The following is a 26,312-nucleotide window of genomic DNA, read 5'->3' as shown; positions in this document are numbered from 1 at the left end:
CTAGTCACTGGGCAGGGGTCTGGGCACACGTTGGTGATGAAAAGATGCCCTCTCTGCGCTTGGGTAATTTATAACGTGGTGAACGAGGGGGATCCTGGTTCAAGCCCCATTCCTACTGAACATTGTTAAAAATAACAAACTCCTTTCCTGCCTTCCATGGATTTCCATGGATGACTGGAAGGGAATTCCCGTTTTCATTCATTTCATGGTTTGCCTATGGAGCTGGTTCTGGAATGTTTGCTTGGCAGCCCAATACTTAAGACTGCCCACACACATTAAAAGATATATTACTGTTCAGGAGGAAATGATGGTGATTTATATCTCCGAGACCCTTATTTTTACTAGATTGAGTTCGTTAACCATTGATTCAAGAAACTGGTTGAACTCCTAATGTTATGCATAGAGAGAGAGCAAAGCTGAGATTGTTAGTGGCAGGCAGTGTAGTGTAAAGCCCCATAGGATTGTTACAGAAGGGGCAAGTACAAAAAGGAGAGCTAAATAACCTGGGGCGGAAAAAGTAATGCTTGAACAGCATCGCAAAAGAAAAGTAGAAAATGGGTAACTGAGGGATCAAATTATCACAAGACTGAGGTTAATGGCATTTCAATTGAGACTGTACTGTAGCTAAACTCTGACACAAATTATCCTTAGAATGAGAAATGACTGCATAACCGTTATAGTGAAATGTTTTCTTCTTTTGGGTATAGTTAAATTTTCATTTAATTGTTTTCTTCTGTTGACTCGAAGTAAACTTTCTTTAATTCTTAAAGTTTTTATTCTGGTAAATTAAAATGTAATAAAAATTTTTATTTGTCATTGACAGTTCAATATAAATTAAGTAAAATATTAATTCAGTTATTCCACTGCACTATTATCAAGTTTTCCAATTTCTCCATAAAATAACCACTTCTAAATATATAGTTTAATGGTCAAAACAAGTACAAGAGATTATTAATTTACAAATATGAGAAGACTGTGGTCCTATAACTCTTCACCAACAAAGTGAACATATAATTGTTGGTCCAAGCAAATCACAAACTCCATTATGATAACAGACTGTAAACAGATGATGGAAAATTACCCATTCCTCAGACTGCCTTTGGCAACATTTTGATAAAAGTTCTCCAAATAAAATGTAGATTTTTTTTTAAGCAAATTGACATTTTAATTTTGTCAAGATAATGTAAGCAAATGCCCTAAAAGACTATTAAATTGACTGTAACTGGCAATATCAGTCCTTAAGATAATGTTGCTGAATAAACAATTGAGGGGTATTTTTTGTTTTGGTGGTTTTTCAGCCATGATGGTTGACTGGTGCTTAAGATAGTGCCCTAATAAGTCTTGCTAACTCAGGTGCTCACCCTTAATTCTACAGCTGGATATTACCATCTTCAGCTTTTTTTTTTTTTTTTTTTTTTTTTAATTCTTAACTAGACCCTTTATTATCTTCCAGGCTTATTCTCTTTTTTGAACTTATTTCCTGCTACCCATGGGCTTCCTGCTGGGTAGTTACCAATGTAAACAGTCTGCTGCTCCTTGCAGCTCTGCCCATTTGTATCAAAGACTATATGACACTGGTTTGCTCCATCTCTGATCATTTACCTGCATCAGGGTCCAGTTTAATACTGTTCCTTTATGGCTATTTTGAATTTTGTGAAGATACTCCCAACTGCAAAAGTACACAGGAACACATACTCAGTAACAATCACCAAATAGCCTTTCCCATCTGCTGGTTTTCTAAGAGAAACCAAGGCACGAAAAGGAGGCCTCCATGTGTCGGAGGTCAGTAGCTGATGTCAGGAGGCCTACCTTCTCAAACGGGTCCTTTCATCATCTCCTTGTTGGCAGGACACTGAGAATTTAAACTTGATTTTTACTTCTGCCATCCTCCGGAACCCACGAACGTCTTAGAAAAGGAAGCTCTTCCATGGGCTCGGCATGGGAAAGGGTCTCAACAGCCATGGCTGTAGGTTGTCAGAGACAGAGCCCTGCCACAATCCAGATCCACTTAAATTTCCTCAAAGGATCCAGATGTGGGCACCACGATGGTTTCACTAGGAGACGAGGGATGAGCCCTGCTTTTGACCAAGCCACGGTGACTCCCGGGGTTCCACGGAGGCTGCAGCGTGGCTCCTTGAAGTGAAGGTTGGTTGGTTGGGAGGAACTACGTTGTAAACAAAGAGGGTAGAAACTAGTCCAAACTGCCACAAATCAACCCTGCCCTAGCATAGCTTCTCCTAGGTAGTAGCTATGCCTACTACGGGGTTTAGAAGGAAAATACGAACTTGCAGGTCATGGTGGTGTACTTATCCTATGGTATCTGTAGTAACTGGCAATAACAGGAGCAAAGTAGAGCTGGACAAGTGCAACGTGTAAATTTGGCAGTGTATACTGGGCTTTTATAAGATATCGAACTGGCAAATATGAAAGGTCTGCTCTCTTTGTGCTCAAGGTTCTGGCCATCCTGAAGGAGAATCATTTTGGCTGAGAGTACTGAGTAGTCTGATGCACACTTCTCTTAGGTCCAACTGCTACCAACTGTCAATCCAGAGGGATGCCCAGCAGGTCACAGCTGACGTCCCAGAGCCTCCTTGCTACTGTCTCATTACGAGCCTGGGCAGAGACCCATGTCACATGGCAGTCACTGAAAGGGAAAGAGAGTAGTATAAAGCACAGGGTAAAGAATGGAGCCTGGGCCCTCGTCAGGTAGCTCAGCTGGTTAGAGGATTGTCCCGATACACCAAGGCTGCAGGTTTGATCTCTGGTCAGGGCACATATAAGAAATAGACAATGAAACAACGAATGCATAAATAAGTGAAAAAAAAATCGATGTCTCTCTCTCTCTCAAATCAATAAATTTTAAAACATTTTAAAAAGAATGGAGCCTGTTCTCTGCCTGGGATAAGGAATACAACAGAAAAACAACCCAGGGATGACATGTCCTCTAGGCACTTTTCAGATCCAGTGTTTGTCCTGTGTCTTCATTCTCCAGTCTTTACCCCAGAGAAAATGTAATTACCATTTCAGAGCTCACCAGACCACCTCTGAGAAGAGTGCTCTGTTTGATATAAATGCATATCATTTACTCTTAATATTCCCCTTTGTATACATGTAATTGTACTATCAGTACCTGCCTGACAACAGTGTATGTCCATCTTGTTCAGATAAGTCTCTGAGGTCCACTTTATAGGACCCTGTACAGTGTCATGTAGCTGAGATCCTACTATTTCCATTGGTTGGAAGTGCTTATAGTAGTAAACAAAATAAAACAAAACAGTACAAAACTTCTTATTTCTGGTCCACCTGTTTTTAAACTGGGAGAACAAGTAAAGTCAGTTTCATAAGTAATGAGAGAAGAGATGATAGCAGAAAGTAAATGGTAACAAGGTATCCAGTGTTTCATATATCTTCTCTTCACTGCTGTAATTCTAATTACTTTAAGTGCCCATTAAATACAGGAGGGGTATCTCAACACTGCATGACCCGGAAATTTTTCCCAAGGATAATTCTTTTATTCATTTTTGTCTTTTCTGCATCTAGTACAAAGCAGGTATTCAATGAAGGGTTTTTTAAAAAGGATTGGATAAATGGTTCACAATCTTTGAAATCACATAAAAAGCCATTTTTAAACTGCAGTATTTCAAGAAAACTGCTTCTTGGGCATTTTAAGCAAATTCTGAAGGTAAAGGGCTGAGTTGACAAGTCTGGAATAACAGTATGAAGCAAACGCCTACCACGGTGTCCATTCCGACAGTGCCACTCAAAGCGTGGGCTGGGCACCAGCAGCAGTAGCATCACCCGGAAACCCGTCCAACATGCCAGTTCTTAGCCCCGCCCCAGACCTACTGAATCAGAATCTCTGGGGTTGAGGACCCGGAATCTGTTTTTAACCAGTTCTCCAGATGGTTCTTAAATGCACGAAAGTTTGATAAAAACCACTGGAAAAAATCTTTGCGTTTAAAAAACAAGCCTTATGCTCTGACTGGTGTGGCTCAGTGGTCTGGGCGTCATCCAAAAACGAAGGGGGTTGCAGGTTCGATCTTTGATCGGGGCACATGTCTGGGTTGCGGGCCAGGTCTCCCCATTTGGGGGTATGTGAGAGGCAACCGATTGATGTTTCTCTTGCACACTGATGTTTTTCTCCCCTATTTTCTCCCTCCCTTCCCCTGTCTCTAAAAATAAAGTATTTAAAAAACAAGCCTTGTAAGTATAGTACTTCTGTTTAAGGGAACTCACTAGCACAACTTGCCATTTCCGAGTGAAACGTCCATTACTGAGAAGCAAAAGCTCTGTATGACTTTGGAAATAACTTGGCCTTTGGGAGCCTCGGCAGCCTCCACTGCACTATGCCTCACACTCTTTGTAAGTTTATGGTGAAAAGCAAATGACACAATGGACAGGAAAGTGCCTTGTAAGCTATGATGTGTTGTAAAAATTATTCAAATACTACAGTAAGAGCAACTTAAATGTGGTTAAGATGTAAGCACAGTCATGATGCTGATATTTACAGTGGGGTTTTGGTAAGTATTAACCAGTATAGTAGAAGGTTGTCTGACCAGTTTCAAAACTTTCCACAAAGGCACAGTAATCAACACAGTGTGGTACTCATATAAGAACAGATATATAAATAAAAAGAATTAAAAGTACAGAAGTAAATCCTTACATTTACATCAACTGATTTTTTAAAATTGAATTTTACAGAGAGGAGAAGGGAGGGAGAGAGGGAGAGAAACACCAGTTAGTTGCCTCTGATACACATCCCCACCGGGGACCTAATCTGCAACTTAGGCATGTGCCCTGACCAAGAAATGAACTCATGACCCTTTGGTTTATGCAACAATGCTCCAACCAACTGAGCCACACTGGCCAGGGCTACGTCAACTGATTTTTGATAAGGCTACTATTATGAACTGATTCATGTAACCCAAAATCCATGTGTTGAAACTCTAGCCTCCAATGTGACTATATTTAGAGATAAGGCATTTAAGGAGATATTTAAGGTTAAATGAAGTCATAAGGGTCGGGCCCTAATTCAATGGGACTAGTGCCCTTATAAGAAGAAGAGAAGACACCAAGGGTATGGTCAAACAGAGGAAAGGTCATGTGGAGACACTACAAGAAGGCAGGTGTCTGCAAGTCAGGGAGAGAGGCCTCACCAGAAGCCAACCCTGCCAGGACCTTGATCTTGAACTTCTCGCCTCTAGAACTAAGAAAATAAATTTCTGTTGTTTAAGCCACCCAGTCTGTGGTATTCTGTTATGAAAGCCCAAGGTGCTCTAATATAACTACCAAAATAATTTAATGGGAAAAGAATAATCTTTCCAACAAATGGTTCTGGGACAATGACCCCTACCTCATACCATATACAAAAATTAACAAAAACGGCACAGACCTAAACGTAATACTAAAACTATAACACTATTAGAAGAGTAATAAATCTGTGTGACCTTTGGTTAGGTAATGGTTACTTAGATATGACAGCAGAAGCACAAATAATGAGGAAAAAAAGATAAATAAGACTTCATCATAATTAGAAACTTGTGCTTCAAAGAACACTGCAAAGAAAGTGGAAAGACAAAGCAACATAATGAGAGAAAATATTTTCAAATCATATATAGATAAGAAACTGGTATCTAGACAATATAAAGAACTGTTACAACTAAACAATAAAAAGACAATAATCCAATTTAAAAACAGTCAAAGGATCTGAATAGACATTTCTCCAATGAAGATATATAAATTGACAGTAAACACAAGAAAGGATGCTCAGCACTGCTAGCAGGAAAATGCAAATGAAAACCATAAGGAGATACTACTTCACACTCACTGGGATGGCTAAAATCAAAAGGACAGGCAATAACAGGTATTGGCAAGGATGTGGAGACTGGAACCCTCATAGTCTGCTCATGGCAATGTAAAATAATGCAGCCACTTTGGAAAACAGTCTGGCAGTTCCTCAGCAGCTAAATACATAATTGACATATGACCCATATTCCAGTGGAATTCCAATTCTAGGTATATATGCAGGAGAAATGTCCATACAAAAATTATTGATGAATGTTCATAGCAGCAGCATCCAAATAGACAAGCAGTGGAAATAATCCAAATGTCCATCAACAGATGAGTATACTACAATAAATGTGGTATATCCATGAAATGAGGTATCATTCGGCAATGAAAAGGAATGAAGCACTGACGCACGCTTTGGCATGGATGGACCTTCTACACATTATGCTAAATGAAAGAAGCCAGTCGCAAAAGGCCACAAATTGATATTATGATTCCATTTATATGAAATGTCCACAGAGACAAAAAGTAGATTAGTGTTTCAGGCAGAGAGAACAACCAATGCAAAGGTCCTAAGGTTTCATTCAAGGCACTTTTAAGGCCCTGACCCCTGGCTTGACTCAGCTGGTTGGACATCAACCCGCAAGGCAAAGGTTACCAGCAGTTTGATTTCTGATTGGGGCACATGCTTGGCTTGTGGGCCTGGTCCCCCCAACTGAGAGGCAACAGATCAATGGTTCTCTCTCACATGATCTTTTTCTCTCTCTTTCTCCTTCCCTTTCCCTCTCTCTAAAAATAACTACATAAAATCTTTCCAGAAAAAAGGGACACTTTTATGTTCATTTGATAGTGGCCTACATGGCTGCTGTTTGATCCTCAGTGTTTAAAATCAATAATCTATGGGAATGGAAAGGCTCTCCAAAAGCCAATTAAAAAATCACATATCTGAGGCTGATTTTCTTTAAACCACTGACTCAAAACCGAAATAAAAGGTTATTTCTTAAAAACTCTAGAAAAGAAGAATCCAGTCACACTTGGAAAATCATTCCAGTGTACAGAACCAAATAATCTGTCTTCTTCCAGTTCAGACCCACATTTCAAACTATTTGCTACACACTTCTACTCACATCTTATGGAAAACTCACTCAACATTTATACAGACAGGTTCACTACATAGCGGGCAACTGTTACTCCTCGGTCGAACATCCCTTCCACATTCTTTTGCCAACAGCAACCTGATTTCTTTCTTTGGATTTATCTCCTTTCCCTTAGATATGGTTTGAAGACGATTAATCATGTGCCTGCCTATCTATCCGTAGCCGAGGAAATGGAGGTGAGGGATGGTAGGTGGGTCCCGGAGGAAGGAGATGCAATGCTACTTCCCTGGAGAGTAGATGACGAACAGCAAAACAGACTAAAGACAGCTGGAGCTCACTCACCCCCGCAGCAGTGCCCCGCCACCCAGCAGGCTACCGAGTGTTCTAGCTCTGGCTCTTTGGTCTTCTCTTTGACCCGGGAATACCCTAACATTTTAATAAACTCCCTTCTGGCTGCTTACACTAGCCAGAGTCCATTTCTGCTGCGTTGAAATCAAAGAACCCTGAATTATACACATTATCTTTCCACGTGTGCTGTCTCAGTTAATGTCACCATCAGTTTCCTAATAACTCAGGCTTGAACCCAAGTCACCAAATCTTCCCCTATTCCCTCACTTCATTGGTCAACAAGTGGTAAAAATTCTGCCTTTTCATTTAACCATTCTTTTAATTCCAATTATCATTACCCTAAATCAGGAATCATTACCTCTCACTAGGGTACTCACTCATTCATTAAACAAAGTGACCAGGGATTTTTTTTTTTTTAAAGGACAGACCAGATTATGTCACTTTCTACTGAAACAATGTCTGTGTCTCCTCTCACAGTCTGGCCTTAGAGGTTGTTCATGATCTGACCACCTACCTTTCATTCCAACCTTAATTTATGTATAGTCCAGTCTCTAAAATTTCAGGTCATTTCCACAAACTCTTAAAGGTAGAGGTAAAAACATGCTAAGAATATGATCTTATGTGATACCTGGGATTTTCTTCAAAATAATATGGGATGAAAAAATATGGGAGCAGGCTGTAGATTGGGACAGGGTAGGATCGAGCATGACTTAATGGTTGTTGAGGCTGGGTTATGGGTATATAGGGATTTAACATCCTATTTTGTCTACTACTGTGTACATTCAAAATTCTCTATAATAAAAAGTTTTAAAAGTCTTCATTTATTCAAGAAATGAGTTCACTTATACTATTTCAGTCCTGAAGACAGCAGAGAAATACAGGTTCAAATTCTTTTTAATATTAAAAAGAATAGAACTAGAAGTACAAAAAAGGAACAAAGAAAACTGGGTTGACATAACAAAATACAGGAATAAAAGAAATAACCAGAAAGAATAATCATCAGCGGAAGAGATGACATGAATAAAATCAAATCTAATAGTTACCACAAAAATATGTGAATGGGTCAAATTCTCCTACTAAAAGGTAAAAACACTAGAGTTAAAGAACAAAAGCTATGTCAGGCAACGTACTTTTTAAAAAAGGATACGGTATACCAAACAAATCCAAATTATTTCCTTTAGGCAGTAAAATTCCATCTTCAACAACAAATATACTCATACCTGAAATGATTCCCACTTAGAATCTCAAGACCTTCCGTTAGGGCGCAGTACAAGCTGGTCTGGGCTCCCTGCTGAGGGGTCTTGATGAAGAAGGAGAAAAGCCGCCACATCCATTGCATGAGAAATGAGTGCCGAGTCAGTTCCGAGTTGACTGTGCCGGGGTGCACCGAATACGTTGAAACGCCGGAGCCTGATGAGGGGTGTCACAGAGAGAGGGAAAGACAGGACTTAACATTGCTGAGTGGCCAAAGAGAGCAGAGGGCAAGAGTAAACGTTGCCTGGTTCCAAATCCCAGCTCTGCCACTCCTTAACTGTGTGACTTTGGGCAAGTTCCGGATGTTGTCATTCAGTTTCCTTCTCTGTAAAATGGGGATAATAATACCTGCACCTCACAGGATCGTTCTGAAGATTAAATGAGTTCATATGTAAAAGAGCTTAGAATAGTGTCTGGTGCATTCATACATTTAGAAATGGCATTTATACATATGCTATTTCAGGTCCCCATTTCTTCACTGGCCAGAAATGTTTCCAACTTTTTTCTGTATTACACAGGTAATATAATACATATACACATACTGTCTATTACCTACTCTCCCTATTACAGGTGAGGTTTTGTTGCCCAATGTGTTTTGGTGTCAAGCTTATAAAAAAAACTGAACTTTCAGGCCTTTGTAGATTTCGCAAATTGCAGATAAAGGACTTAGACTTTCAACTCGACATTGACCCTATATGACCGCTCTTATATTCTAGGAACTAACCATAACCGCCTTCTCTCTGTTTCTCAAACTGAGCCAACATTTCAGGCATTCTCCCCCTTCTCCCGTGAATGTTCCTCAGCTTCCTCGTCTGACCTGCACTGTGACCCACTTCATTTCTAATCATCCTGCAAAGGCTCACCTTGCAAGTCACTTCCTCAGAGAAGCTACCCCGGCCCCTCAGACAGTTAAGGCCCCCTGCAAATCTGCCATAGGTCCTTGTAGTTCCCCCTTATAGTATTTACCATAATTATAATTACACAACAACAGAAAAAAAAAGAAACAATCTAGATGTTTTTAAGGCAATGAATCAATAAACGAAGGCACATCTATATTATGAAATACAACACACCCAACAAAAGGAATGGCATAAATCTCTATGTACTAAGTAGAAAGACCTCCAAGATATTACGTTGGAATTTCAGTTCCTTATATATGACAAATATATACTATGTAAATGCGCAAGATGATTGGAAAGGTGCACATTAAAAATTGTTGGCCGTGGTTTCTTGAGGAGAGAAAAGTGAAGGGGGTTTTTCACGTTTAAGTCTACATACTTCCGCATTATTTGAACTTTTACAATGAAAACTATTCATGTATTATTAGACTGACTTGCCACGTAACAGTTGTATAAATACTTGGTAATTATCTCTCTCTCATTGGATCTAAACCATATCAAGGAAGGGACTGTACCTGCCTTATGCACCACTCCATCCGCAAGCCCCAAATCCAGTGCATAGAACAACAAGGGCAGTAAATACTTGTCTGCTGAATGGCTGAATAAATGACTCTTCTGTAAGGCCCAGGTTCTTTCATTGCACCACAGCAATTTCCCACCTAATCCCACCAGCCTTTTTCCTTTGTGCAGCCTCCTTTGTCTCTACCGGAAATCCAGAGTGAATGGTGCTGAGGAACTCTGTTTATCTGTGACTGGAGCTTCCCCTCTTCAACCATACATTTCCTTCTCATTGGACCCTTTGCAGTTAGGGAGACGCCCACCCCTCCGGCCCCACCCCAGCACTCGTTTTATCCTAATAACTGCAGTTACCGCCCGTTCGGGTCCCTCCCTTCTACCTAGTTTCACTATACGTAAAGAACCTTGACTAGCTCATGAAGCCTAAATTAATTATGACAATAATCTGTGAAGTAGTCCCATTTTACATATGAGGAAGTCAGTCTTGAAAAATTAAGTAACTTGCTGCAGCTCACACAGCTAGTAAGTGGTGAAGCCAATCCTTCAAACTCAAAGTCAGAATCTCCCCATCCACGACAGTCACCTCCAATATTCTGTGGTGGGCCGCTTACTAAAACTAAACCCAGCCACACCATGGCAGCAGGTGCTGTCTGGAGGACAGGCCCCAGAAAACAGTTTCTGTTTCTGTGGTTTTGAGCTACTTCCCTGACTCATGTGTCTACACTCATTTCTTCTCGGCCTACCTTTTAGCCTCCGGGCCAGCTCCTTGGTGAAGAGAATGTTGGCTAACTTGCTATGACAGTAGGCCAGACCTGCACTGTAGAATTTCTCGCCATGAAGGTTATGGAAATGGATCCTTCCCAGGTGATGTGCTAAGGAAGACACATTCACTACCCTCGATGGGGCTGATTCCTTCAGCTTCTCTAGCAGCAGATGGGTCAAGAGGAAGTGACCTGTAAGAAACACTAGAATTAACCCGAGTTCAGGAACAAGGCAGGGGCAAAGGAGGAGTGGTGAACAGAACTCTGCTATGGGAAGCAGAGAGCTCAGGAATAAGGCTTTTGCCTCATTAATTCATTGTCAACTACAGAGCAAGTTCAGTGAGGGTTTAAGGAAACAGAAACAGTCAAAGCTGTAAAATGTCCTTCTGTGAGGTAAGTCTGGGTTATATGAATATGAACATGACGTCCTGTCTCATTCCAGCTGATTAACATCACTGTTTAAGAGCAGGCAGCCTCTACCTGATGCTGACCACAAGGACCATTACAAAGAAAGCAACACCACCCCCAATACGATTAGGTTGTTCAAAAATGCCCCAAGGTAACTTGAATCTGAATCACAGGTTAAAAAGTGGGCAGAACTGAGTGGGCCTCAAGTTTATCCCTGTGCTATCAGGCAGGACGATGATATTTATCATTTACTTATGGTCTATTATAGCCCAGAGGTCCAATCACACCACAAAGAAGGCTCAGTCTGGTCCCTAAGTTTTCCAAGGAGAAGTTTAGGTTCCCTCTGGCTTTTGTGATGAGACCAGACCAGATTTCTCACCCAAGTGGTTGACGCCTATGTGCATCTCAAAGCCATCTGCTGTCTTGGAATAGGGACACATCATTACTCCTGCGTTGTTGATCAGAATGTGGAGGTGCTTTTCTTCTGCAAGGAAGAGGAGACAGAGCTGTAGCTATTACACCTTACAAACCTGCCTCACAACCAGGCTCTGGAAACGGAGAGGCAGGACTTTCAATCTTTCCTCCATGTTCCCTTTATACTTATTTTGCATTGTTTTCATTCTAAGACTTTAGGTGACTCCTGCATACTTTTACTACGTGGCAAAATTCCATCTTATACTATCAAATGGCCTTTCCAATTCAACAGTAATTATTTACTGCTTCTGGGAAGTGTTCCATCTACCTTTCTCAACAGAAAGACCTCCCTGTTGAATGGAAAGATTCCAAAGCAAGAGAAGAAAAGGATATTCTGTATGCACCCCCACCAATGGGACTGAGGCCCCACGGGAAATGCTGGTTTCACCTGTTTGTTGCCTCTGCTGACTCTCTGTCATGGTTCATTTTCTCATGTGGTTAGTAATTTCTGACTATATGCTCATATTTGTGGAAGTTGTTTTTCTTGGGAGGTGTAGTTCCCTGGGTTACAAGAGGATATGCCTACAGAAGGCTCTTGGATTTGCTTTTCATGTGATACTACCAGGGTTTATGTTAATTTTCAGTTTAAGATTCTTGAACTATTTGGAGGTGTGAATTCCACCCCACCCCTGATAGATGACGCCAGCTGGAGATTCTAAGTTCTTGCACATGACTCTATTCACCTGTGTCCTGAAGAGATGATAAGCTTCTTTGCCATGTCCCTCAGCTCATGGGGCTTTTTTAAGCTCCTATACCACGGACCAAATGGCGTTCCGTGAATTCCAACCTTATGTGGAGCCTCAGATTCAGCTCCCCAGCTCTCAGGGGCCTGAGGCCTCATCTCCAGACCCTAAAACCCATATTGAATCCTCACAAGTCCTGTGAGGTTTTTGGCTTTAGTTCTTACCCACTGCTATGACTTCTTGAGTTCACTTCCATTGCTGATGATTTCCCTTTGTTACTAAAGAGTTCAGCTATGAATCAAAAGTTTTTGGTTATATTTGATCTAGCATTTCTATATATTAGAGGGGTAGAGCAATCTTTTCCTTTTAGCTAAGCCTGCCATATTGATCACAAGAACCACAACAGTTTCAGGTTCTACACTCACCTTCCAGGAAGTGCTTAGCAAAGGCTCGGATAGATTTAGTATCAGCCAAGTCTAGTTTCCGCACCAACACCTGCTGGTTCCCTGTCATGATCTGGATCTCTCTGGCCACCAGTTCCCCCTTTTGCACATCTCGGCAAGCTATATATACTCGGGCTCCTGTTAACCAACATACAAGAGACAAATTGTCAGCTCTGTTTTGGGGTAGGTATTATAGCTCTGATACTGATACCGAATGTTATTTTCTCCTCTTTTATTTATTTTTTTACCCTTACTTCACAACAGAGGTATCTGATGAGTAAATTAGGAAAGAAAAATAAGTCGATAACCTTAAGCATCCATTATCTATGGAGCATCGAAAATAAATGGGGTACTTGGAATGTTCTTGAATCCCTGGGCTGGAGGAAATAAATGAGAATGGTCATCTTTGTGGGAGGTAAAACGGCAGTAGTGGGGGAATTAGAAGTAGATAAACTTGCCTCTTTGAGCCAGCTCTTTGGCCGTCTCCTTTCCAATGCCTGTGTTGGCTCCGGTGACCACAGCCACCTTCCCGGGAAGCTGGACAGTTGACGTACACACCCCGCTGGAGAGCATTTTCCTGCAGACAGAGAAAGAGGGCTTATCAGTTCTTCATTTTCCTTGTTTCAAGCGGAGGTTCCTGCAACCCCCTGTGTCTTCAGGTCCCAAGGATGAGCTTGGCTTTGGTTCTTTCTACTGCAGTTCATTTACAGATTTAAGGAAGGTTGGAGGAAAGAAAAGTTTTCTGTTCAGGCTCAAGAATAAAAGTGAGGCTATTACAAAGGCAATAATAATTGCTTAGAGCTATGCCCTACTGTACAAGAACTGGATGAATATTTGTTTAGCCGGGCATCTAACTTTGGTCTGAGCTCGTCTACAAGCTTAGGAAATCACAAGACTCAGTCTGGAAGAAAAAACTGGTCCACTTATGCCAATCCATTTATAGCAATAATTGGCACTTTTATGGCCTTGATAAACAGTTAATCCAACATGAAAAGTATGAAAGCATGTCAAACTGGGACAGAAGAAACAGAAAAAAACCCACACACATACTATTAAAAATAAGACAAAGAACACACAACTAAGTACAAAAGGGAGCTGAGATTCAAGTTCTGGTTTAATTGATTAGAGTCTTTGTTCTTAAGCACTGAACTATCCTTTTTTAAAAGAATGAATACACAAACAGGAATTAGCAGGCCTCAGATTGTTCTCTTCTCTGCAAATCTTGAAACTCATATTAAAATAATCTGTTGACCAGGAGATGCACTTTTAAAGGGCATTTCAGCCTTTTTCATTGAACTTGGAATTGCAAGGTACACACTCCTAGGCATTAAAGCTACCTGCTTAGTGCAAACAGGCGGATAAGAATAAGCCTCCTCTGGTAGTTTCCCACATCCCTTTGGCTCCAGGAGGGACAATGGATCAGGCCCTCTACTTAGCTCTTTCTTCTCCTCAACCACCAGGAATGAGAAGAACAATCAACTATGAAAATCCAGCTCTGGCCTAGCTCCCATGACCTAACTGGGTGATTAGGAACAGGACTCTTGGAGTATTATCTTCCTCAGAAAAATCTCGCTGAGATATGAGCACTGTTTTCATTTTAGGCTCAACTTTTCTTTGACATTCTATGTAGATAAGAGGATCTTGTCCTGGCGACTTTAAAAAGCAGCACTTTTCTTCTGAGTATGGACACCCATGTGTGCCTGGGGGTAGAAGCACCGAGTGTTCAGAGGAGGGGAAAAATACAACTGGATGAGGGGCACGACGGAGGCGGGGTAGAGGAAAAGAGGGGAATTCGGTAAGAAATGACAGTATCATCTAGCACTATTCCCAGTTCCATTGGGACAGTGACTATCCCAGCATCCGGTGACCCGCCCCACCCCGCCCCTCGGTGTCCTTTCAGTCTCCCGTTCACCGTCACCACGGGTGATTTACTCACAACCAATCAGCGGGCTGCTTGTTTTCCTGTTCGCGGCTGATTCTCGGGGGGCACTCAGCCAGACATTGCCTGATTTACCACCTGGTTGGGAGTCCACTACCCTCATCCTCTTCGCCCCACCCCAAAACCCCAGGGCCTGATTCCCATCTCGATAATTCTGCTCCAAAAGCAGGATAGGGCTCAGGATTTTCATTTTCTTTACTTCACAACATTCCCCAGAAAAAGAGCGAGTCTAATGATAACAAGAGAGCAAGCAATGGGGATGCAGAGGTCACGATCCCCGTCAAGAGCCAGTTTCAGAAAGCACAAAGTTGGATCGCTTCATTGTTACTTTAAAGGCTGGAAGCAAGAGTCTAGATAGAGCTGGTTCAGGGCGTGGAAGCTACAGGGAAAACAGTCTTGAGGTCCACACCCTATTTTGCAAAACTGTAAACTTAAGTGTCTGAGATAGCCTTGCACTCGGGGTTCACTGGATCCGGAAGCAAGGGCTGCTTAGGTGAAAAAAAGGGACCAGGGGAAAGAAAGCAGGGAACTCCGGTCTGCGGTTCCTTCCCAAGTCCTGAGGTCCCTTGGTATCGCCCTCCCCTCATCCAGAGCAGCCGGACCTCCTCCGACCAACCAAACCCAGCCCACGTGGTTTCCTTTTCCTTCTGCTGAAGAATAGAGCTTCACTGAGGATTAATTACCCCTCCCCCCAAACACTGCTCGAGAGAAGGCATTACATTTGCACAGACCTGATTTGGGGGGCAGCGATGTACAGAAGAAGGGGGAGGAGGAGAAGCAGGAGCAGGACCCCAATCATCTTGCCGGGCGGCAGCTGCGTTGGGGAACCAAGGGAGATGCTCGCTAAGTGTGGCTTCCCTTCCCAGGAACGCCCTAGTCAAGTACAACAGCCACGCCGGGGAGCAAAGCCGTCTGGGAAACGTAGTCCAAAGCCTGGCGTGGGCTAACAAGCAGGGAGCGTGCAATTCCCGGTCGCCGAGAGAAGTTGACCCGGATGGCAGGTGCACTGCAGACCCCCAACCATCTAGGGTCCAGGGCCTTTGGGACCATCCAACCAGCTCTCCCACGGCCCTTCTGGCTACCAGCGGTTCTCGGGAAATCTCCCCAGACCTCTCTCTGCAGGTGCCCAAGTCCAGACCCCGATTCACTTTTCCCCAATCATCGTTAGGCAGTTACCACATGGTTTATCCTGGAGATCAAATATCGGCACCTGGTAAATGTTTTAGGGCCGTTTACACAGGAAAGGAGCAGTTGGCGTCTGACAGTTGGTAAGAGAGGAGGTGAGAATTCTTCCTCCTTAGGAATTCCAATACAGCAGAAGCAATTGGTCCCTGAACACATTCCCAGGAGAATCACTTCATTGTGTCTATTTTGAATTATAATGGTAATTATCATAATTTTCCTGGTGTTTGATGATTGCTTGATAATAGAATATAGTTTTCTTGATGACTTGGGTTACTTAACGTATACTAACCCAAAGGAAGCAATGAATTTCTCAGGTAAGCACCACAGTTGGTTTTGCCAACACATCAAAGTGTTTAATCCTGTCTTGAATGAAGGCCATGAAAATTCTCTGGGAATAAACAAGTTCCCTGTTCAGGCATTCCTTTCAGCTCTGCCATCTGAGGCCTGTATCTGGTTTCCAGGGGGTAAAGATGGGGGTGGCTTAGCTAGTCAACATCTGGCTGTGGTTCCTTATTGGACCACACTAATGTATTCTGGATATTCATTTCCATTTGATTGAAAGAAACATCTTCCAAGGTCAATTGAAATCGATATATCAATTGGAGAAGAGAGGGTTTCCTTCGTGCAATACAAGTTTCTACTGATTTGATATTAGGTTATCCAATTTTGTCACATGTTCATTATTGTGTTGCCTAATATTTGTACAGGGTTTACACCTTAAAAGCTTTTCGCATGTTTTGTTTCACATGTATTCCTGTGCTGAGGTCCAACAGGGAGCCAGGCAGAAATGACTTACGGCCTGTCAGGGAAGACCTTAAACAGGTGATCACTGTTTAATAAATAAATCAGGTGATCACTGTTTAATAAATAAATCATGACAAGGATTATGAAGGGAAAAAAGAGAAAGCTTTGGGAGCTTAGGGCAGGTGTCCCATCCAGGTCTGGAGATCAGGAAAATCTTCTTTGAGGAAATATTTGAAGTGAAGGCTGAGGAAATGTCACAAGTTAGTGGGCAAGCACCCCTACAGGCAAGAGAGCTCTGTGCAGAGGGAAGAGCCTGCTTGAGGGATCAGAGTCTGAGCAGGAAGCACTAGAGCAATGGGAAACATTGATCTAGCTGAGGCATGGGGCAGGGCAGAGAGCCAGAAATAGCAATCACAGCCAAAACTTATGGAGTGCTTATTACATGCCAGGCTGTGTCCAAGTGCTTTATATATATTTACTCCTTTTATTTCCATAACAACTCTATAAAGTAGGTACTATAATTTTCCCTATTTTACAAACAAGGAAACTGAAGTAACAGGAAGGTTAACTAGGTCAGCCCAAGTCAGAATGGCAGAGCTGGGATTCAAGCATAGTAGGTTCTCTCCAGGCTCTGTGTTCTTAATTACTGAGCCGTGTTGCCAAAAGTTGAGGCTCGAGACTTAAACATATTTGCACACCCACACAAAATAGGCACACAGTTTCATCCACTGAACATGGAATAAACACCACAGGTTAAACCTGATAACTGAAGGTGGGTAAACAGATGAGTTGCTTTGAGAGGCTGAGACAAAAAGCAGAAAGGAGGGCCTTGAGGAGTACCAACATTAGGGGTTGTTGGAGGAAGGTAAGCCCCAAGGTGAACTGCGGAAATGGAGACAGAGAGTTTGGAGATGTGTCAGCCTGGGTCCAATCAGGTTAGAAAAAACATGGTATTTGAACAGGGAAAGTTTAATGTAAAAAATGATTAATCGTAATAGGGGATTGAAGTAATGAGAGATGGGCTAGTACAGCGGTTCTTAAATTTTTTTCTGTAAAGGAAAATAAATATTTTAGACTTTGGGGCCATATGGTCACTCTTGCAACTCAGCTCTGCTGTTGTATCATGAAAACAGCCATAGACAATATATACATGAATGAGCATGGTTGTGTTTCAATAAAACTTTATTTACAAAAACAAGCAGTAGGCCAGATTTTGCCTGTTGGTCATAGTTTGCCAACTCGTGGGCCAGTAAGAAGGAAAGAGAATTCAAAAGAAGGTAAAAAGAGCAGATAGAATTAAAAAAATATAGTAGCAGATATAATGTAAACATTTTAAAACAGATATAATATTATAACATAAATAACAAAATATAATATAATATAATACAATACAATACAATATATCATAGCCACTATCTGGGGCTGAGATAGAGCTCCCGAGGAAGAGACCCCTTCCACCCCTGATCCGAGACCCAGACTCTGCTGAACAGGAATAGCACCCTGAAAAGCACAGAAATTGCTGTGGTGCTGCACCAGTAGAATTTGCAGGAGATCTACTGCTTTAGGGTACCAGGGAAAGCTGTCCAGCCTCTCTGCTGCAAAACCACCTGCTGGGAAGGCCACCTGCCACCGAGTGTGACGGAGTTGGGCACTGGGGAAGCTGTGTGTGCTGGGGAAGCTGTGTGCACTGGGGAAGCTGTGTGCACTGCAGGAGCTGTGTGCGCTGCAGGAGCTGTGTGCGCTGGGGAAGCTGTGTGCGCTGGGGAAGCTGTGTGCGCTGGGGAAGCTGTGTGCGCTGCAGGAGCCCGGTGCTCCAGGAGCCACGCGTGCTAGACTAGCAAGCCCTCCAGAACCTGGAGGCAAATCCTTTTCCCCCAACAATGTCTCTCCAGTGCCACCTACTGACAAAGCTTAATCAACATCAGGCTGAGTGGCAAAGAAAATAATAAACAGTCCATTTCCACTTTCACCCAACAGGCAAAAAGAATGAACTGAAGCTGAGAGACAGTAAGTTGATAAATGGCATAAAAGGTAATCTGGAGAATATAGTGTAATAAAATCTATTAAAAAATTATTTCAAGAAGTAGGTACTTATACAACACCAAAAAGCATGATTCATAGAACAAATTCATATTAGACCTCACCAAAATTAAAAATTTCTGCTCTTTGAAAGATAATAAAATCACAGACTGAGAGAAAATACTTGCAAAACACAAACCTGATAAAGGATTTGTAGTCAGGAAACTACCAAAACTCAAGACTAAGAAAAAACCCAATTTTATAAATGATAAAGTGATTTGAACAGATACTTCCCCAAAGAAGATACAGAGATGGAAAATAACCACATGAAATAATGCTCAATATTATTAGTGCTTAGGGGAAATGAAAATTAAAACCATAATAAAATAACACTATATACCTACTACAGGTCCGGCACAAATAACACCCCATTTTTAGCCACAGATAGTAGATCCCTGGCTAAAGGGGGCAGAAAGAGTTCTGGAGACACTTGAGGAGAGACTGGGGACGGAGGCTTTGGGGAGAGAACAGAGAGCGCAGCCGGCTGGATCTCGGTGCTGACTTTTCCCCAAACGGCAGCAGTGGGAGAGGACCCAATAACCCCGCCCCCAGGAGGGACTCCACCCTGTCCTGAGCTGTCTAAGACAGCTGAGTGCAGAGTGAGTAGATTAACAGCTGAAGGAGGCAGCCACAGACAGTAGATTTCTGGAAGTCTCAAACAGACTGCCTAAGGCCAGACAGGGACAATATCTGACATCATCAGAGGCAGATCCAGAAAGTAAAAACAGCGGTCTCCTACCATAGAAGTTCACACCAAAAAGTCAGGAAAGCAAGACAGATCAACTTAAGAAACAAAAGCAAAAAATAAGAGTCTCACAAATAATGGGAAGACAAAGAAATACCCCCCACTTGAAGGGAAAGGAGGAATCCCCAGAAAGAGAACTAAATGAAATAGAGGCAAATAAACTATCAGATACTGAGTTTCAAACAATGGTTCTAAGGAAGCTCAATGAGCTCAGTGAGCTCAGAGAGAATTACAAAAAACTACAGGGAAACTATGAGGAACTTACTGCAAACTATATCAGCATGAAAAAAGACATAGAAACTATCAATAAGAGACAAGAGGAAATGAAGAATACAATTTCTGAATTGAAGAACACGGTAAAAGGAATCCACAGCAGGCTAGATGAAGCTAAGGATCAAATCAGTGAGCTGCCGGACAAGGTAGAAAAAAGCTCCCAGAAAGAGCGAGAAAATGAAAAAAGACTCAGAAAGAATGAAGAGGCATTGAGGGAAATGCAGGACAACCTGAAATGTAATAATATCCGTATAATAGGGATACCAGAAGGAGAAGAAGATGGGGAAGGAATAGAGAACCTGTTTGAAAAAGTAATGACAGAAAACTTCCCTAATTGGAGGAGAGAAAAAGTCATACAAGTCCAGGAAGCACAGAGGGTCCCATTCAAGAGGAACCCAATGAGGCCCACTCCAAGACATATCATCATTAAAATGGCAAATAGCAAAGACAAACAGAATCCTAAAGGAAGCAAGAGAGAAAGAGATAGTAACATATAAGGGAGCCCCAATATGGCTAGCAGCTGACTTCTCAACAGAAACACTGCAAGCCAGAACAGAGTGGCAAGAAATATTCCAAGCAATAAAAAGAAAGGCCTGCAACCAAGACTGCTCTACCCAGCAAGGCTCTCAATTAAAATGGAAGGCAAAATAAGGAGTTTCCCAGACAAAAGAAGGCTAAAAGAATACACCTCCACCAAACCAGCACAGCAAAATATGCTAAAGGACTGCTTTAAGATGAAGAAAAAGAGTCTATGAATACCCAGTTCCTTTCATAGTTGCCAATACTTGATATTACCAATATTTTTTAATACTTATCAATCTGATCGTGACAACAATGTGTTATTTTAATTGTTACTTTATTATTGGTTGAAACTAAACCTGTTTTTGTATATTCCTTGCCTTTTTCTATTATTTTTAAAAAGCTTTAAATGACTTTTTGGTATTCTTTACCCATTTTTTGATTAAGTGTTCATAGAATTTTTTCCCTAAAAAACAAAACAAAACAAACCATTAACCCTCTTTTAGGTGTGTTGCAAATACTTTGCTATTCTATTACTTGTCCTTTAACTTTTCTTATAGGTATATTACTGTACAGTCTTAAATATTTAATATAGCCATATTATCAATATTTTACTTTATAGCTTCTGGGTTTGAATATTTTACTTCAGGGTAAGAAAAATATTAGTTTTTATTTTCTCCTAAAACTCCTTAGATTCTACATATTGATTTTTAACTCACCTGAATATTTCTTGTATAATGTGTGAAATAGGGCTCTACATTTGTTTTATTTCAAGTAATAGTGGTCCATGCACCTTATTTATTAAATAAGCCTTATTTTATCCATCGATTTGAAATATCAACTTAATTATATATTACTTTGTTAGACAGATATATATGTTTGTCTCTAGAATGTTCATTATATTTCATTGATCTACTTGATTATTTCTGTGCTGATGTCATGTTGATTTAATTGCTGAGACTTTATAATGGTTTTAATTTTTTTAACATTTTATAATTAAATTTGACATTTAAAAAATAAAATCAATCTGCATTTAAGGAAGGAAGGAAGGAGGGAAGGAAGGAAGGAAGGAAGAAAGGAAGGAGGGAAGGAAGGAAGGAAGGAAGGAAGGAAGGAAGGAAGGAAGGAAGGAAGGAAGGAAGGAAGGAAGAAAGAAGGAAAGAAAGAAGGAAAGGAAGAAGGAAGGAAAGAAGGAAAGAAGGAAAGAAAAAAAAGTGATGGAACTTCTACCTTTTGCGACAACATGGATGGAACTGGAGAATATTAAGCTAAGTGAAATAAGCCAGTTGATGAAAGACAAATACCATACGATCTCACCTCTAAGTGCACTCAATTCAACAAAATAAACTAATGAACAAAATAAGCCACAGGTCTAGAAACATGGAGCAGACTGAAAGTGACCAGAGGGGATAGGGAAAGAAGACAATGGTGGAAAGAAGGGGAAGGGACTAGACAAAGAACATGTATCAATGACCCATGGACACGGACAACAGAGTGGGAATTGAGTGTGGGAGTAGGGGGTGGGGGTGGGATGGGTGGAGGGGGGTAAAGGGGGAAAAATTGAGACAACTGTAACAGAACAAACATGATTTATAAATTTAAAAAAAGTTAACAAAAAATAAAACAAAATAAAATAGCGTTATAAACTTGGTACAGGATATTGAAGAATTTTCCTTCTGATGATCCCTATTTGTGCTCGCGCGTGCGTGCGTGCGTGCGTGCGTGCGTGTGTGTGTGTGAAGAAGCCAGGAAATATGGTGAAATTGAGGGGAGTAAGCAAAAAGTTTAAGAAGGGTAGCAAATGTTTGAAATAATTACTGTGGAGGTTAAGGAAATAAAAAAAAGATTGACAGTTTTATTGGAGGCTCTGGGTGATGTTGGTGGCTATGTACAAGGTAAGGCAAAAGTAAGTTTACAGTCGCTCATATGGAAAATAATACAATAATTAATCAGTAGTAATTCAATAATAAACTCTGTAAACCTACCTTTGCCCCACCCTGCATTTGTAATGGCATCAACTCAAAAGGCAATGTGAATTTTTCTTTAGCAGTTCTTATCAGCCAGGTGCACAAAAAAGACAGTTGGGTTCATCCGGAGTTAGGGTTTGTCAGGCTCCTGAGGATATTGGCAAGAGAATGAGTGAAATGATGAGTATGAAATCTCAGTTGGATAATTCAAGGAAGTTACGACAGGAGGGACACAATTGTCTGGAGGCTCTCCTGGGGCTAAATAACTGCTGCATTGGAATTCATACCACAAGAGAGCTAGGTGAGCAGGAGATGGGAGATCTGAAGGTAAGACTTTAGAGGAAGATGGTTCCAGGTGCTGGCAGACTGAGGGGCAGGGATTAGGCAGAGGAGAAAATTTCAGGAAATAAGGAGGTCAAGTGCGTGAGGGTTCGAGAAGTTGCTGGCTCATCTATAAAGATAATGAAGTCATTATAAACATATGTGTACAAGTCTCTGTGTAGATATATGTTTTCATTTATTTTGGAAGATATATCTAGGAATGGAGTTGTTAGATTATATGTTAATTGTCTGAGGAATTATCAGACTTTCCCAAAGAAGCTATATTATTTTCCAGTCCTGCCAGCAGTGTATGGGAGTTCCAGTTTCTCTACATCTTTGTCAACACTTTTTTTGTCTGCTAGTAGATTTTAGTCATCCTGGTGGTTATCGGTGATATATTATTGTGTTGGAGTTTTTTTTTAAGACTTTATTTATTTACTTTTAGAGAGTGAGGAAAGGAGGGAGAAAGAGAGGGAGAGAAACATCAATTGGTTGCCTCTTGCACCCCGGCAACCCAGGCACGTGCCCTGACAGAGAATCAAACTGGCAGCCTTTTGGTTCCTAGGCCAGTGCTCAATCCACTGAGCCACACTAGCTAGGGCTCATTGTGGTTTTGATTTGCATTTCCTTGATGGCTAATGATGCTGAGCATGTTTTTTGTGTGTGTGTACTTATAAGCCATTTTGTTTTTGGAAACATTTCCCTGGAGATATGTCTATTTTGATCCTTTGCCCATTTTTTATTGGGTTATTTGTCATTTTATTGTTGAATAAAATCAGGATTTTGAGCCCAGGAAGTCCCTCCCTACAACCTGTAGGCTTAACTTTCATGCTCTCCTGCTTCTTGCTATGCATCATGGTTACAGAGTGATACAAATTTTGTTTTGTTACTATTTACTCTATGTAAGAAGTTGGGTGAAAAGCCATTTAAAGGCTGGAAAATAGTTTCTTTTAGAGTTGAAAGCTGTTTTGGTTCGGGAAAATACGCTTATAGCACCTTCAGGAAGGAAGGGAAGAGGAGACAGTTTAATAATTTGGACATAGCTAAATTGCCTCATATGAGAAAAATAAAGGAATTTGTGGCGTTTAGGTAAACAATCAAAAAGGATAGAAGACGTTTAAGAACAGAGTTATCAAATCATCCTGTTGTATACTTTATTTTTTTTCCTTTTTATTAAATTCACTGGGGTGACGCTGGTTAACAAAATCATACAGGTTTCAGACGGACAACTCTACACCATCTGTACACTATTGTGTGGTCACGACCCCAAGTCAAGTCTCTGTCTGTTGTACACTTTAAATATCTTACACTTTTATTTGTTAATTAGACCTCATTAAAGCTAAAAAAAAGGGAGAGTTAAGAAAAATGTCAGGAACTAGAGTTTATAGATAAAAGTGATGAAAAATGTTCAGTGATGTTTAAAGTTTAAAGTTAAACTGTTTAAAGTTTAGTATTGCCATTTATGTTGCTAAGTTGTAAACCATCTTCATCTTCCCAAACCTTTTTGGAAAGTACTATACACACAACGTAAGCTGCAGGAATTCACAGAAATCTGCTATTTTAAGACAAGGCGGGGGAGGGAGAAAAGGAGACATTTATAGTTCTTCCTTCTACTCTAATTTGTAAGAGGCTGCTTTCTAGAGGAACCAGGTCAGGGATGACCCGCTGGCCAAAGGATATGATCCCACTTGAATTCAGACCAACGGTCAAACACAGAGCAGCTTTTCAGCCTCACAGCAGGCCTTCCCCTGTGAAGAGCCTTCCCCTTTCTGTTGCAAGTGGTAAATGAGTGCTTCTTCATTGGTGAATTTCCCGTCCGTTCTTACTCTGGCTTCTCTGGTGTTTTCATCTCTTTCTATTATGTATATCTATTCTATCTCAAGTTGGGTGTCCCTAAAAAATCAGGCATCAGACTGGTCTGTGATCCTTTCGGTGTCAGTTACAGTGATGAAGGAGGCCATAATGATGGCTTTGCTTCTGTGGCAACATGCATTTATGAATGTCTCAATGTGGATTTGAGAAATACCTTTGTATTGTGATATTGCAATGATTAATTTAACAAAAAATGAATAGGTTCTTTCAGAGTTATCTGGTTCTTTTCCTAAAAATGTTAATTTTCAACAAACCATAGGCTGGTTCCGTTCTTCTAGAAGCAACCATTGTTATCCCTTTCTTGTTATCTTGTTCCTTGTTATCTTGTTATACAATATGTCCATCTATTCCCTCTATTTTTTAAACAAATGGTAGCAAATTATAAACACTGTTCTACTTATTTTTTCACCTAATATGTATGTCTCAAAGATTCTTCCATATCCGTATCTTTAAAGAGTATTATTTTTCACAGCTGTTTAGTAGTCATTGTATGGCCGTAGTATTGATGGACATTTAGAAGGTTTCCAAACTTTTGGTATTACACACAATGGTGCAATGACAACCTTATGAATGTGTGGAAGTGGAAAGTTCAGGTCAATGAGTATGTGCATCGCTTTGTTAGATGTCACCACACTTCTCTCTCTCGCAATTGTAACAATCAACTCTCCCACTAGCAGTATGTCATTATTTCTTCACACTCTTGTCAGTGGACTGTGTGACAGCCTTTTTGATCTTTGTTAATCTGATAAGTGGCTCCCAGTGTAATTTTAATTTGCATCCCTCGTATTCTGAGTCAGGTTGAAGAGTTACTTGTATTTCCTTTGCTGTAAGCTTTTATTTCAATTGGGTTGTTTACTCTTTTTCTTAGTGATTGTAACAGTTCTTTATATACTAAATAAATTAAACTCTTGTCTACAATACATGTTATGAACATTCCTCCACCCTCGTCTCAGTTTCTCTTCTTTTTGCCTTGTGTATGGAGAGTTTTTTTTTTTTAATGAAGATTCTATTTTCTATTTTCTTTTTTTTTCAATTTCTGGGTTTCCTATCTTATTAGAAAGGTTTTGCCACTCTAAAATTATTATTTTAATATTTGTCTAATAGGTCTTCTTAATACTTAAGTGGTTTTATTTTTCATATTTTTATCTTTGCTCTATTTGAAATTTTGGTGTAAAGAGTAAGGTAAGAATCAAGTGCACTAGGCCTCAACAGGATAGCAAAGTATTATAATACTTTATTAAATAATTCATTTTCCCCCAGCACTGATTTGAAATGGCATTTTTTATTACATTTAAATTTCCATATGCATTGTGGTTTATTTCTTGGTTTTCTTTTCTGTTCTATTGATTTTTCTGACTATTCACCTGACCATACCACACCATGTAAATTAGTACAGCTTTGTAATGTAATTTAATATTTGGTAAGACTGATCAATTACCTGATGGTTGTTTTTTTAACAAAATATTTGTGCATTTCCATAATTCTAGATGCCTTATATGCCTTCTAATGTCTTCTCTATGTTTCTCTAGAGCATTACTTCTTGCAGACAAACTCAAAAAAAATTGAGCATCATCTCCACAAGTGTAGGGTATTTTGGGGAGCCCAGAAGAAATTAGTACAAAGGTACCTTTATTTGAGGTTATTAGATGTATTCTCCCTTGCACAGTATAGCATTGTGTCTGTCCCATTGATTGACTGCAGCCCCGATTACAGGGGATAGGGAGGACTCTAAGCATAAAGCACCAGCAGATCTTGTCTTTACATATAATCTAAGAGGTGTGGCAGACCCAGTGTCACTAGGCATTGGGAGGAAAAGGGCCCTGTCTAATCAGCAGGACCATGTTGGCCCAGTGGACATTGACTTCTAGGAGGCTCCAGCAACAAGATGTCAGGAGCTGCTGGGACTTTGAAGTCTCTGCAGCTGACATTGTAGGTCTCTGCAGGGAACTGGGGCCAGAGTGGGAGAAAGGGGAAGAGATGGGAGAGGCCCTGGGAATC

The 26,312-nt window shown here is 40.8% G+C and overlaps 1 protein-coding gene across 1 annotated transcript; it reads right to left on the bottom strand.

Annotated features, from left to right (window-relative positions):
* Window positions 1–1,394: 1,394 nt before the first annotated feature.
* Window positions 1,395–15,468, bottom strand: RDH11 (retinol dehydrogenase 11). Its single transcript, XM_054567387.1, has 7 exons — window positions 15,341–15,468; window positions 13,129–13,247; window positions 12,653–12,808; window positions 11,450–11,554; window positions 10,645–10,854; window positions 8,453–8,642; window positions 1,395–2,644 (listed from the first exon to the last, which is right to left on the bottom strand). Exons 1-7 carry the CDS (start codon window positions 15,406–15,408, stop codon window positions 2,542–2,544), a joined length of 951 nt encoding a protein of 316 aa, XP_054423362.1. The 5' UTR covers window positions 15,409–15,468; the 3' UTR covers window positions 1,395–2,541.
* Between the last annotated feature and the right edge of the window lie 10,844 nt (window positions 15,469–26,312).

This window comes from Pteronotus mesoamericanus, unplaced genomic scaffold (assembly GCF_021234165.1).
Source record: "Pteronotus mesoamericanus isolate MK-2021 breed Mesoamerican mustached bat unplaced genomic scaffold, CSHL_Meso_final contig_182, whole genome shotgun sequence".
Lineage (NCBI taxonomy): Eukaryota > Metazoa > Chordata > Mammalia > Chiroptera > Mormoopidae > Pteronotus > Pteronotus mesoamericanus.
The sequence above is the reverse complement of the archived record's forward strand: the minus strand, read 5'-3'. Positions and strand labels throughout refer to the sequence as shown.

Coding starts and splice junctions, on each gene's coding strand:
- RDH11 (XM_054567387.1), bottom strand. CDS start 15,408: ATGATTGGGGTCCTGCTCCTGCTTCTCCTCCTCCCCCTTCTTCTGTAC. Junction 10,855..11,449: donor CATAGGCGTCAACCACTTGG/GTGAGAAATCTG, acceptor TGTTTCTTACAG/GTCACTTCCTCTTGACCCAT. Junction 2,645..8,452: donor CTAAGTGGGAATCATTTCAG/GTATGAGTATAT, acceptor TTTCCCTTTCAG/TGACTGCCATGTGACATGGG.